Source organism: Myotis yumanensis, unplaced genomic scaffold, assembly GCF_028538775.1.
Source record: "Myotis yumanensis isolate MYYU_CA2020_CCGP unplaced genomic scaffold, mMyoYum1.0.hap1 SCAF_1, whole genome shotgun sequence".
Classification (NCBI taxonomy): domain Eukaryota; kingdom Metazoa; phylum Chordata; class Mammalia; order Chiroptera; family Vespertilionidae; genus Myotis; species Myotis yumanensis.
In genome coordinates this window covers 120,461,533-120,476,839 of record NW_027223752.1, presented here as the reverse complement: position 1 = coordinate 120,476,839, position 15,307 = coordinate 120,461,533, and the positions used below count along the sequence as shown (strand labels likewise).

At 38.8% G+C, this 15,307-nt stretch overlaps 1 protein-coding gene across 4 annotated transcripts in view; it reads right to left on the bottom strand.

Moving 5' to 3' along the window:
• Positions 1 to 15,307, bottom strand: part of NEMF (nuclear export mediator factor) — a 79,947-nt gene that overhangs the window by 38,239 nt on the left and 26,401 nt on the right. For all 4 annotated transcript variants that reach the window (XM_070431371.1, XM_070431382.1, XM_070431379.1 and 1 more), the window contains 5 exons: positions 14,050 to 14,127; positions 13,754 to 13,962; positions 12,830 to 13,021; positions 12,383 to 12,446; positions 10,867 to 10,955 (listed from right to left, as the gene is read on the bottom strand). In XM_070431371.1, the coding sequence (XP_070287472.1) occupies positions 10,867 to 10,955; positions 12,383 to 12,446; positions 12,830 to 13,021; positions 13,754 to 13,962; positions 14,050 to 14,127 (632 nt within the window). The remainder of the gene's footprint in view (positions 1 to 10,866; positions 10,956 to 12,382; positions 12,447 to 12,829; positions 13,022 to 13,753; positions 13,963 to 14,049; positions 14,128 to 15,307) is intronic.

Genomic DNA, 15,307 nt, shown 5'->3' with positions numbered 1-15,307 from the left:
GAGCCAAACCGGTTAGGGCCAGAGTATTTTTATACATACAAAAACTAAAATAAAATGCTTATTCTAAACTTTTTTTTCAATATAGTACACACTGTTCTGCATATTTTTTTCACTTAAAAATGTACTTTCCTCATTGCTGAATGGATATATTAAAATTAATGTAACCACTCTGCTACAGATGGTAAACAAGTTTGTAAAACCCAGAAGGGCAAAGAACGAGACAGATCAGTCAAGGATGTGTTTGTAATCATGCTAGTAAAGGAATATATAACTAACAGTCCCCCACCCCCCAAAAAAAGGCCAAAAATCCATCAAAATAAGACAATAAAAAAGAATACAAGACAAATGGGACGAATAGAAAGCAAATGGTAAGATGGGTAGATTTAAACCTAAATATGTATCAGAAGTTACATTAGTATAAATGTAAATTTATAAATACTCTAGGTAAAATGCAAAGATTGTCAGGCTGGAAAACAAGGATTTTAAAAAGACAGAACTAGATTTAAAGAGAGAACCAACATGGCAGCATAGGTAAATGCTGGTACTCACCACTTCCCACAACCATATCAAAATTACAACTAAAATACATAAAAACGATTATTCACAACCACCTGAAAGCTGGCTGAATGAAAGTCCTACAACTAGAGAAGTAAAGAAGAAAGCAAACCGAGACTGGTAGGAGGGGTGGAGATGAGGAACAGGTGTGGGGTTTCTTTAATCAGGAGGGAGATGATCTCTGCAGAGGCCTTCTGTGAGGAGCAAGGGGTTCCAGCCCCACACCAGATCCCCAGCCTAGGCTTCCAGAGCTGGGAAGAGAAGTCTCCATAACTCTGGGCTGTAAAAACCAGTGGGGATTGTGGCTGAGTGACACAGGTTGCTGGAGACCCAGGTGTTCTTCTTAAATGGCTGGGGCACGAACTTACTCAGACTTGATCCCTCAGGCTTCAGACTTTGCTAAAATCTCTCAAACAAGCAGCAGATGGCATCAGTGTGCCCCAAACCTATCAATAAAAGGCCCAAGACCTGGCACTAGCACCAGCCTGCCTTGCTTCATATCTGAGCCTCACCTGGGCAATTCACAAACTCAATGCAAGTAGCAGCCATCTGCAGACCTCTCTGTAGCTCCTGCCGGGTGGCCCCAGAGCCAGTGTATACGGTGGACAGCTTCAGACCATACCAGATTATAACTCTACACATCCACAAGCATCACACTCAAGGTGCAGAGTCAGTGAGCACCAAAGCCCCCACTGAAGCAAGTCATGCTCCATAGGGGTGTCTCCTGCACAACTGGCTCTTCCACTGCAGTTGCAGCTGGTCCTCACAGCCAATTGGCCTGGAGGTCAATTTCTCCCAGTGATGCCAACAGCAATCAAGGATCAACTATAAGACTGCACACAGCCCACACAGGGGCGCAACTAGAGAGTCCAGCTCAGGTGTCTGGGGAGGGTGAGCCACTGGGTCCTATAGGACCCCTACTACAAAAGGCCACTCTACGAATTCCAGGAGACACAGCAGCTCCACCTAATACATAGAAACAAACACAGTGAAGCATCCAAAATGTGAAGACAAAGAAACATGTCACAAACAAACAAACAAACAAAAAAATGGAAGCAAGCAAACTACTGGATAGAGTACAAAACCATGGTTATAAGGTTACTCAAGGATCTTAATGACAGCTTCAAGGGACTCAAAGAGAGCTTCAAGTAACTTAGTGAGACTTTCAAGGATCTTAGTGAGAATGTCAAAGACATGAAAAAGGACCAGTAAAAAATTAAGCATACACTAACTGAAATAAAGAATAATTTACTGGGATTCAACAGTGGAGTAGAAGATTCTGAGAATCAAATTAACGATTTGAAATAGGAAGAAGCAAAAAACACCCAATCAGGGGAGACCAAGATGGTGGCGTAGGTAAACACCGGAGACCGCTGCCGCAAACAACCATTTCAAAAATACAACTAAAAGACTGAACGGACATCACCCAGAACCACAGGAAGGCTGGCTGAAGAGAGACTCTACAACTAGAAGGAAAAGAGAACAGCAAATCGAGGCTCAGAGGCGGCGCAGTGTGGAAAATACAAAGGTACCGAGGTGCGCGCGCAAAGCGGGCTGGTGGCTGAGGGCGCGGTTGTCGTTTTCTGTCGGGAGTGAGTCTCAGACTCTGGGCTCCAGATCCGGGCGAGTCTCTAGGGACCCAGACTCAAACGGGAGAAGCGGGATTATCCGGCATCAGTTGGAACCTGAGGGCAGCTTTCTCTCCGAAGTTTGCAGCGGCTGCCGGGGTTCTGAGAAGCAGAGCCTCTGGGAACGGGACTGAGAGTGGCCATAACTGCTCCCTCCGCCCGCCCTGTTGAGCCCGCCCCGCCCAAACCCAGCGCACAGCCATTTGCCGATCGCCTCAGGCAAAGGCTGGATTAGCGCCTCCCCAGAAGGCAGACGTTTTCCATACAGCTGATTCCTATAGCCAGTCGGCCTGGTGGTCAAACCCCTCTAGTGTTAACTACAACAATTAAGGCTTGGCTAGAACAAGACTGCGCACAGAGACCACAAGGGGGTGCACCAAGAAAGCATAAAAGATGCGGAGACAAAAAAACATGACAGAAATGGAGGATATGGAGCTAAGAATCGCAATTTTGAGGGCTTGCCATAAATTTGTGCAGAACCTCACGAAAACTAATGAGACCCTCGATGCTACGATAAAGAAATTAGAAAGTAAGCATACACGGACTGAAATAAAGAATATTATACCCAATAGCAGACCAGAGGAGCACAATAATCAAACAAAAGATTCGACAAAAAACACCCAATTGGAAAAGCAAAATGAAAAAAGAATCCGAAAGTGTGAAGATAGTGTAAGGAGCCTCTGGGACAGCTTTAAGCGGTCTAATATCAGAATTATTGGAGTGCCAGAAGATGAGAGACAGCAAGATATTGAAAACCTATTTCAAGAAATAATGGCAGAGCCGAACCGGTTTGGCTCAGTGGATAGAGCGTCGGCCTGCGGACTCAAGGGTCCCAGGTTCGATTCCGGTCAAGGGCATGTACCCTGGTTGCGGGCACATCCCCAGTGGGGGGCGTGCAGGAGGCAGCTGATCGATCTCTCTCATCAATGTTTCTAACTCTCTATCCCTCTCCCTTCTTCTCTGTAAAAAATCAATAAAATATATTAAAAAAAAAAAAAAAAAAAAAAAAGAAATAATGGCAGAAAACTTCCCCCATCTGGAGAAAGAAATGGACTTACAGGTCCAAGAAGCGCAGAGAACCCCAAACAAAAGGAATCCAAAGAGGACCACACCAAGACACATCATCATTAAAATGCCAAGAGCAAAAGACAAAGAGAAAATCTTAAAAGCAGCAAGAGAAAGAGGCTCAATTACCTACAAGGGAATACCCATACGACTGTCAGCTGATTTCTCAACAGAAACTTTGCAGGCCAGAAGGGAATGGCAAGAAATTTTCAAAGTGCTGAATACCAAGAACCTACAACCAAGATTACTTTATCCAGCAAAGCTATCATTCAGAATTGAAGGTCAGATAAAGAGCTTCACAGATAAGGAAAAGCTAAAGGAGTTCATCACCGCCAAACCAGTATTATATGAAATGCTGAAAGGTATCCTTTAAGAAGAGGAAGAAGAAGAAAAAGGTAAAGATGCAAATTATGAACAACAAACATGCATCTATCAACAAATGAATCTAAGAATCAAGTGAATAAATAACCTGATGTACAGAATGAACTGGTGATTATAACAGAATCAGGGACATAGAAAGGGAATAGACTGACTATTCTTGGGGGGAAAAGGGGTGTGGGAGATGCGGGAAGTGACTGGACAAAAATCATGCACCTATGGATGAACACAGTGGGTGGGGAGTGAGGGTGGAGGGTGGGGTGGGAGCTGGAAGGAGGGGAGTTATGGGGGGAAAAAAGAGGAACAAATGTAATAATCTGAACAATAAAGATTTAATAAAAAAAAACAAAACAAACAAACAAACAAAAAAAAAACACCCAATCAGAAGAGCAAAAGAAAGAAGAATAAAAAAATATGAAGGTAGTGTAAGGAGCCTGTGGGACAACTTTAAGCTTACCAGCATTTGCATTATGGGGATGCCAGAAGAAGAGAGAAAACAAGATATTAAAAACCTATTTGAAGAAATAATGACAGAAAACTTCCCCTACCTGGTGAAAGAAATAAACTTATAAGTCTAGGAAGCCCAGAGAGTCCCAAACAAGAGGAACCCAAAGAGGCCCACACCAAGATACATTATAATTAAAACTAAAGAGCTGGTGCACAAAATTTGTGCATGGGGGTTGGGGGGTTGTCCCTCGCCCAGCCTGCACCCTCTCCAATCTGGGATCCCTCTCACAATCAGGGACTGCTGGCTCCTAACTGCTCACCTGCCTGCCTGCCTGATTGCCCCTAACTCAGCCGTGGGCAAACTACAGCCCGCGGGCCGGATCCGGCCCGTTTGAAATCAATAAAACTAAAAAAAAAAAAAAAAAAGACCGTACCCTTTTATGTAATGATGTTTACTTTGAATTTATATTAGTTCACACAAACACTCCATCCATGCTTTTGTTCTGGCCCTCCGGTCCAGTTTAAGAACCCATTGTGGTCCTCGAGTCAAAAAGTTTGCCCACCCCTGCCCTAACTGCTTCTGCCTGCCAGCCTGATCACCCGCTAACCACTCCCCTGCCGGCCTGATTAACACCTAACTGCTCTCCTGCCAGCCCGATCGGCTCCAACTGCTCTCTCCTGCCAGCCCAATCGCCCCCAACTGCCCTCCCCTGCTGGCCTGGTTGCCCCCAACTGCCTTCCCCTGCAAGCCTGGCCTCCCCCAACTGCCCTCTCCTGCCGGCCTGATCTTGCCCCCATCTGCCCTCCCCTGCTGGCCTGATCTCACCCCCAACTGCTCTCCCTTGCTGGCCTGATCACCCCCAACTGCCCTTCCCTGCCGGCCTGATTGCCCCTAACTGCCCTCTACTTCCAGCCTGATCTCACCCCCAACTGCCCTCCTCTGCTGGCCAATTTGGTTCTGATTGGTTGGTTTCTATTCCAGTCAGCGTCAAAAGCTCCGCCTCCTAGGCAGCCATTGGCTCCTCACAGTTCACCCAGATTTGGTTCTGATTGGTGGGTTTCTATGTCAGTCAGCCTCTCTGGGCCTATCAATGGGGCCTGATCAGAAAGGCGGGGCTGATCAGCAGCCCCGGTGGAGGCCTCGAGAGAAAGAGAGAGGCAAGTGCTGATTAACAGCTGCCACAGAGGCTATGGATCAGACCCTGCTTCTCTCTTTAGGCCTCTCTCCGGGCCTGATTCGAAGCCCCCTCAGCAGTCAGTGCTGGGTCACCACGGCAACCCAGCGCTGACTGCAGGATTGACTTCTGGTTGGTCGAGCCTCCGGTCCTGACGGACCCAGGGTTTTTATATATTAGGATGCTAAGGGTTAAAGACAAAGGGAAAAACCTTAAAAGCAGCAAGTTACTTACAAGGAAGCACCCAAATGACTGTCCCTCATTTCTCAACAGAAACTTTGCAGGCGAGAAGGGAGTGGCAAGAAATATTCAAAGTGGTGAATAGCAAGGGCCTACAACCAAATTATTCTACCCAGCAAACCTCTCATTTAAAATTGAGGGTCAGATAAATAACTTCACAAATAAGAAACAGCTAAAGGAGTTCATCACCACCAAACCAATATGAAATGTTGAAGGGTGAAGAAGAGGAGGAAGAGAAGGAAGAAGAAATATGAACATTAAAATGGCAATACATATCTATCAACAATTGAATCTATAAATCAAAATAAACAAGAAATCTAATGAACAAAATAAACTGGTGCATAAAATGGAATCAGAGGCATGGAAGCATGGAACAGACTGCTAAATCTCAGAAGGACGGGGGAAGGGGACAGGAATCTATTAGCCAAAGATCTTACATGCATGTATTTATTACCTATGGACACAGACAACAGGGTGGTAAAGGCCTGGGGCAGGGCGGGACCTGTTTGGAGGGGGGAATGGGGGGGAGGCAAGGGGTACCTGTAATACCCTCCACAATAAAGATTTTTTAAAAATTAATTAATTTAAAAAAAGGCTAACGTATAATGATGGAAAAATATATATCATGCACATACTAACCAAGTGAAGCTGATACAGTTTTAGTATCTCACACAGAAGAAAAAAATAAGTTAAAAGGACATTTCATTATCATTAATAAATGGCTCAATTCACTAGGGAGATATAACTTTTGTACTTGTATCACCTAATTACATGGCCTCATATATATAAAACAAAAACTGGCAGAAGTAAAAGGAGAAACAGACAAATCCATAATTGTGTGATATTTAACACACCTTTCTCAATAATTAAGAAAACAATCATAAAAAAAAAGAATTAGTAAGGATGCCAAAGATTTGAACAGCATGGTTAATATGACCTAGTTGATATTTAAAGAAATGCACTCCAAAACTGTAGAACTGACACTTTTTTTGTGTATATATGAAACATTTATAAATTAAGCTGACCATAAATATGCTGGTCATAAAGCAAGCTAAAACAACAAATGTCAAAGGACTGAGATAATTCAGAATACCATCTATGACCATTATGCAAATTAAACTAGAAATCAGTAACAATAAAATAACCAAAAAGGCCCGTATGTTTGGAAATTAATACTTCTAAGCAATGCATGGATGAAGAAATCACAATGGAAATTAGAACAAATTGTGGTGTGAAGTATAATGAAAATAATACATAATAAAACTTTTTAGGTGCAGTCAAGCCATGCTTAGAGGTAATGTTATTATCTTCAATATATATTAGAAAAGAAAGAGGCTGGAAGGGAAAAAAAGTCAATGTACTAAGATTCCATCTCAAGAAATCAATAAGAGAACTGCAAATGAATCCTAAAGAAAAGTATAATGATGAAAAAACAAAAAAGAGAGAGAACACATATATAATAGAGGAGATTACTAATAAAAAACTGACTCTTTACAGATATTAGTACAACTGAAAATCCTCTGGACAGACTAAACAAGAAAAGGGAAGGCACAAATAACTACCATGTATGAGATATCATTAAATATTCTAAAGGATGTTAAAAAGTTAAGTGGAATATTATGAACTTTTTGCCAGTAAATTTCAAACTTCAGACAAAGTCTTAGAAAACTCTAGGACTACTAGGCTACACAGGCGAATTCCATCAAACATTTAAAAACAATAAAGAAGGAACCCTCTAAATTTTCCTTATGAATAAAACCTTATGAATATAACCAGTACTGAATATGAACATTATGAGGAATGAAAATTACAGGTCAATTCTATTCATCAATACAGATGTTACATTGATGGAGAAAATCACAAAAAAATTTTGAAGCTGGAAAATAAATGGATGAGTGATCAAATGCAAGCTGAATCCTGGCTGACAGAAGAGCAAAGTAAATCAATTTATACTATGTAACCCATAAAAAGCTAAAAAATAGCACCACAATGCCCTAGTCAGGTTGGCTCAGTGGATAGAGCACCGGCCATCGAACTGAGGGTCCCGGGTTTTATTCCAATGAAGGACACATACCTTGGTTGCAGGCTAGATTCCTGGCCCTGGTTGGGGTGTGTGCAGGAGGCAACCAATTGATGTGTCTCTCTCACACTGATGTTTCTCTCTCTATCTCTCCCCCTCCCTTCCACTCTCTCTAAATATCAATGAAAAAATATCCTTGGTGAGGATTAACAACAACAACAAAATAATAATAATAAAATAAAAAATAGTACCATAAGTGTACTGCCATAAAAAGGGTTTAAGATGGGATTAAAAAGAGGAGGCCTGGCTGAAAGTCTGATCAAGAAGCAGTTACTTCCCTATATCTTCTTTCCAACTCTGAACACTGTGTAACTATCCCTTCCACACTCTAACAGAAGGCCAGAAGTTAATTCTCTAAAAAGAGTCAAAGAAGATCTATGGATCAGAGAAAAATGTGGCACAGTTATAAGTAGGGGTAACATATGTAAAACAGGCAATTATGCAAATGTACAAAAGACTGGATACTGAGACTCCCACCAGTTATTTTCACTAGGCTCCTAAAAAGTGACAACCAGCTTTTACTTTACAAGCAAGAGAGAAAAAGAATCTTTTCTAGGAAATTAGACCAGCTGATATACAGATGGCCAAGAGACATGAAAAAATGCTTAGAGTCACTGATCATCAGAGAGATGCAAATTAAAACGACAATGAGGTATTACCTCACACCTGTCAGAATGGCTACCATCAACAAATAAACAAACGACAAGTGTTGGCGAGGACGTGGAGAAAAGGCAACCCTAGTACACTGCTGGTGGGAATGCAGACTGGTGCAGCCATTATGCAAAACAGTATGGAGTTTCCTCAAAAAATTAAATATGGAACTGCCATGTGACTGAGTGATCCCACTTCTAGGAATATATCCCCAGAAACCCGAAGCACCAATCAGAAAGAATGTATGCACCCCTATGTTCATATCAGCACAATTTACAATAGCTAAGTTCTGGAAACAGCCGAAGTGCCCATCAGTAGATGAGTGGATAAAAAAGCCATGGTACATTTATACCATGGGATACTATGAAGCAGTAAAAAAGGAGAATCTCTTACCGTCTGAGACAGCCTGGAGGGACCTGAAGTGTATCATGCTAAGTGAAATAAGTCAGTCAGAGAAAGACAAATATCATGTTATCTCACTCATATGTGGAATCTAATGAACAAAATAAACTGATGAACGGAGTAGATCCAGAGACATGGAAACATGGAACAGAGTGTGGAATCTTGGAGGGAAGGCACGGAAGGGTGGGTGGGTGGGAAGTAATCAACCAAAGACCTTGTATACATATATGCATGGCCCATGGACACAGACAATGGGATGATGAGGGCCTAGGGCGGAGGGTGGGGTTGTGCTGAAGGGGGTCGATGGGGGGAAAAAAGGAGACATATGTAATACTTTCAACAATAAAGATTAAAAATAAAAGAAAAAAATAATAATAACAACTGTAAAAAAAAAAAAAAAAGGAAATAAGACCCAGTGAAGAGGAAAAAAGCTAAAGACATCAAGAGTTCCACACAAAGATCATTTTACAACTCCCCACAGAGAACTCCCAATTAGCCTTTTAATGCTCTACTATAAAATGTGAGCAGACAACCAAGGATCACTAGACATTAGCATGAGAGCTGGAGACAAAACCAATAAATAGAAAAAAAAACTTGGAGAAGACAAAGACCTGCAGGAAAAGGATACTAAATAAAATTTAATACATCCAAACTATTCTCAGTATAGAGAAACTAGAGATGGAAGTTTTAAAAAAGTAACATTCAAAATTGGCCAGTTGGCTCAACGGATAAAGCTTTGGCCTGCAGACTAAAGGGTCCTGGGTTCGATTCTGGTTAAGGACACATACCTTGGTTGCAGGCTCAATCCCTGGCCCTGGTCGGGGTGCTTGTGGGAGGTAACAAATCGATGTGTCTCTCTCACATCAATGTTTCTCTCCTACCTCTCCTGCTCGCTTCCACTCTCTTAAACAATAACGGAAAAATATCCTCGGATGAGGATTTTAAAAAAAAAATTCCAAGAACCAAAACATCTTAAATTAAAACATGATAGAAGAAATTAAAAAAAAATAATAAATTCAGTGGAAGGATTGAAAGATCAAGTTCAGAAAATCCTTCAGAATATAAAACAAAATGATAGATTTGAAAATAGAAAATGCAAGAAAATGGGAGGATTGTCCAATTACAAAAAAGAAAAGAAGGAAAGGAAAGGAAGCAACAACAGAAACAAAAACCAGAGGGCAGGTAGTTTTCTAAGAAATATGTCAAGAAAATTTCTCAGAAATGAAAGTTTCCAAATTAAAAAGGCCCACAAAATATCCAGCATAATGGATAAAAAACATCCTCACAGACCTACATCACTGTGAAATTCTGGAAAACAGAGGAAAAAAAATCCACAAGTTTACCGAAAGACAAAACAAATTTCCTATAAAATATTAACTATCAAAATGACATCAGATTTCTCAAAATCAAACCTGGAAGTTAATATAATGTACAAATACCTTAAAAGTCTTACGAAAACAGTTTCAAACTAGAATTTTATACCCAGACTAACTATTAATTAGGTATAAGAGTAAAATCATTTTTATACACTGGATACTTCAAAAACTTTGCCTTCTACGCACCCCTCTCATTATGCTTCTATAGTTCATAATTCCACCAACAAAGAAAAAGAAAGTATGAAATCCAGGACAAAGAATCCAACACAGAGAGGGATAAAAAGAACTTTCAGGATAACAATAAAGGGGCATTTTAAGATGTTTAGAGTAACCAATCTAGGACAATGGCCAAAAAGCTCCAGAGGAGACTTCTGCAAGAAGATAATACTAACAGAATTCCAATGTGAGCAACCTTGGAAGAGTGGAGGTGAATTAATAAGAACAAAAAGAAAAAGAAAGCTTTGACTACAATTTAAATATTCACAATAATGTTAATATTGAATTGTGCTGTAACTATTCTAGAAGACTGAAGGTGCATGCCTATGTAACGCTGGGACACAAGAAGATAGAGTAAAATCTTAATCTTCCATAGTGGTAAGTCATTAAGAGAGTGTAAAATAGAAAAATTAAGAAGCAGCAATATAAGCATATTACTTAGAGAAATGGAGGTATATACTAGAAGAATCAGGTAAAAGAGCTAAAAGTATAAAAGTTTCTTTGGGAGAGGAAGCAATAGGAGTAGGGGTAAAAAATAGCAGGGCTATTGGTTTTTGTAACAAGCTTTGTAGAATTGCTTCATTTTTCTAAACAATGTGCATGCATAATTTTGATAAAATAAAAACTATATTTTTAAAAGGTAGAACACTTACCAATACACTTTTCTTGCTTTTTGAATAGAGGTAACTGTTTGGACCTCTTTTAAGGTTTGCTTTGTTTTCTTTTCGGCTGATTTGAATGCCTATTTATAAGAAAGAGTTTTTAAATAATTTGTAAATTTATTTAAATAACACCAAGCAAATGATAAGGCAAGAAACAGTTTTTTAAATATCAAAAATTGGCGTTATCTACACACACACAAAGTAATGAAGAAATGAAAATATGTTTTACTTTAATATTAAAATAATTTAAGTCAAAGATTTACTGTATACATATATTTCCTCAAGACCTCCAAATTAACAAGAATATATTTAGTTACCAGATACTAAGTGCCTACCATATAACAGGTTCCAAACTACATGCTGGGGACAAATCAGTGAATAAGATAAAGTTTGTACCCCAATGGGGTCTAGGAGAAGAGACAAATATGAAACACATAATTATGCAAATAATGTCAAGAAATGAGGTTGGAGAGGTAGACAGAGGGCTAAGTCATGAGGGCCACTCATTTAACAGATATTAATGTGCCAATGTTCCAGGCAATATTCTAGGGCTGGGATATAGCAATGAATAACACAGACAAAATCTTACTTTCATGCAATCCACATTCAAGAGGGAAGACAGATAAATGGGTGTTGGGAAGGGTGTTTTTTAAGAAGAAAAGCAGAGTAAAGATAGAGTAATTGAAGATACTATTTTTAGTAAGAGTGGTCAAGAAAGGCCTCCCTGACATCTCATATAAGAAGACATGAGAATGAGGGGAGGAATCAAACCACAGAAATTTCTAGGGAAGAGCATTCTTGGTAGAAAGAGCAGCAAGTGCAAAGGTCCTGAGAAGTTAGCATGGACCACTGTTGCAGGAACAGCTAAAATCCCAGTGAGGCTAGAAAGAATGTGTAACAGGAGGAGGGCAGGTGATGAGATCAGAGGGGAGCAGATCATATAGAACCTTATAGACCAGGAGAAGAGCTTTGGATTGTCTTGGCTAACATGAAAAGCTTCTAGGAAATTTTGAACAGAGAGAAATGACTTTATTTTTTATTTAAAAGGATCACTATGGCTGCTGTGTGAAGAACAGACTGTAGCAGGGAAAGGGTGGGAGAGTAACCAACCCAGTAAGAAGCTACTGCTATAGTCCATGAGAACACATGATTGAGACCTGGATTAATGAGAAGTGACCAGATTCTGGTTATACTCTAAAAGAAGAGCCAAAAAGATCTGCTGGTGGACTACATATGGTTTATGAGAGAAGAGTCCTGGATAACTCCAACAGTTTTAATCTAAACAAAGGAAAAAATGAAGATGCTATTTACTGAGATGGCAAAAACCAAGGAGGAACAGGTTTGGGGGAAAAAATAAATACTGGAAACACATTTAAAGCAAAATTAAATTTGAAAGATATTTCTGAATTAGAAAACCTCATTTACTAGTAAACATAGGAAATCATTAAGGCCATTAAACTAAGGTAGAGAAAAACAATTAACATTCACTCTAAGAAATGCAAAGTACCTTCTCAGCAGCTTCAACAGTCTTTTGTGTTTTCTTAGCAGCATATCTCTTGTGATCATAATACCTAGAAAAACACAATTCTCTTAAATTTTAAGTAAAATCTCTGTTCTTTAGTTTTCTATTTGTTATTTCTATTTTATAGATTTTCAAGTCATACAGAACAAGTTTTGTGCTTTATGCACCTTTATTTTCTATGTTCCATATGAAAACCAAGTTGTAGAATGCAAAAAGAATTTATTTGAAGTTTCCAGGAGGATTACTGTTTTGAAAAATAGTAATTTCTGTATTCTTTCTTACAATAAATATAATTTTATGACACACCAAAAAAGAAGGTATTTTCACCCCAAAGTATAGACAGGCAAAATAACAATGTTTCTTACTTATCCTTTAGTACCCTGAGTTATTGCAGATAATATTTTGCTTAAAATTTATACTTTTAAGACTCACTTTTTGGCATTGGCATATGCTGATAAACTGAGATCAACATCAACAAGTAATGGCTTATTTTTCTGAGGCTTCTGCAGCTGTTTATTCTTTTTCTTTTTCTTTTTTCCTTTTGGTGGTTCAGTTTCATTTTTCTCAACACTGATGTCACCATCAACATCGTCATCTTCCTCCTCTGATAATAAGTATGGATTTCTATTAAAAATATTCAATAGTATTTCACTAATGTCAATGACATCACATTTTTTTATTTTCAGTATATTCCTAAATGAAATCATAAATGATTTACAGCAGCGGTTCTCAACCTGTGGGTCGCGACCCCTTTGGCGGTTGAATGACCCTTTCACAGGGGTCACCAAGACCATCCTACATATCAGATATTTACATTACGACTCATAACAGTAGCAACATTACAGTTATGAAGTAGCAACGAAAATAATTTTATGGTTGGGTCACAACATGAGAAACTATATTTAAAGGGCCAGAAGGTTGAGAACCACTGATTTACAGTATTTAGTTTGTATTATTTTACTGCAAATTAATTTTTTCTGTATTGTCAAGGATAAATTTCCAAACAAAAGAAAAATTTTAAATGAATACAGTGAACAATTAAATAGCAAAATAAAGGCAAACATTAACTGCTTCACTAAAAATTACACTTACCTGCCCTGGCCAGTGTGTATCAGTGGTTAGAGCACCAGCCCACACACCAAAGGGTCATGGGTTTGATTCCCAGTAAAGGGCAGTAACTGGATCGCAGGTTTGATACCTGGCCCTAGCTGGGCATGTGCAGGAGGCAACCAATCAATGTGTTTCTGTTTCTCTTTCTCTCTCCACTCCTTCCCTTCCTGCCACTCTCTAAAAACAATCAATGGAAAAAATATCCTCGGGTGAGGATTAACAAATAAATAAATAATTTAAACTTACCTTAGAAGCATTGTAACATGATTTGTTTGTAGTTTTAATTCTTTGATTGCATTTGCAACAGGGTCTCCTTGAGCTTGGGCTTCTTTCACAATTAACCCAATTTCTGTCCAATCTATCTGGTTGGCTAAAGCACTTCGAACAACCTGAATGGCTCTGTCAACTATTTGTAGATTCATTTCTATGAGCTCTCCTTTAAGTTTATCTATTTCCTTAAGAAATAAACCAAAAACATTTACTATAATGCGAGTTAAAGTTACCATTTTTCAGAAAGCATCTGAAAAAGCTAAACATAATACCTGAGCCTGTTGAAGAGCTTCTAATCTGTTTTCGTGATCCTTTCGGACATTATCTAATTTCTTCAATGCTTGTTTTTCCTTTTGTTGACAAAAAAAGATTTTTAAAAAAATTAGATTTCTCCCATATCCTGCACCTTCTCTCACCTCCTGAAACTCATTATCCTGCCCCGACATCTGTCCCCTAGCTAGCTAGAGATCCCCAAAGTCCACCTCCCCAGGTCTATACTACCCCAAAGTGTTTCATACTCCAAAACTAAGTCATATCTAACGACCTCCTGTTCCATATTTGAAAGTAATTTGATTACAGGTTACATTGTATGTAAAATATGATCCTAGAGCCTATCTTTTCCCTCTGGCAGAAAAGTAAAACTCGGGGGAATGCATCCGTAGCCTAAATTACCCAAATTGCTTCTTTTTATTTCATTGCTGCCTTTAATTTTCTTAGTCTTATTCCTAGTATTTTACAGAATTTCTCCTAAATTAACAACACAAAAGGTCATGGTAACTATTTGCCCATCTATATAGCATTTTATCACATATAATTTACATTTTAGGATTTTTGATGTTGGGGCAAATTTTCTAATAGTAGTAACAGCATTACCAATTAATGAATGTTTGAACGCTGGATGTAGTATTAAAAAATGTTAATTATAAAAATGGTGACTATTAAAAGAATGCAAAATGATTACTAAAATAATTCATGGGTATTCTGATGCACATAAAAGAGATGGAGTTCAATGTCACTGCTAAATATTTATTTGGTAGCTAAAGGGCTGCCACCATGTGGCAATCACAATATTTAATTAATTTGACCCATCTGCTTAGAAATTGTGCTTTGTTAATTATTTTAAAACTGAGGGGCAGGGAGGATACAAGAATTCACATAATTATAAATTGTGCACACATATTATAACACTTTATTAATACTCTTGAAAAATCACATCCTCTTCAAATCAAGAGTAACTGTGGCAAATTTCTGAAATCGTTCTTGAGCAAATGTTCCAAAAACATGGTCACATGTGCTGGAAAAATATAGCATATTAAAACCTCCTTGTAGAGTCATGATACACAAAAAACATCTATCTTTTTAAAATTTATTTTGAAAAATTTCAATTACAGTTTACTTTTAGTGTTATTTTGTATTAGTTTCAGGTGTACAGCATAGGGATTAGACAATACCTTACAAAGTATTCTCCCCACGTGGCACCCTGTAGTTATCACAATATTATTTATTATATTTCCTATGCTATACCTCCCT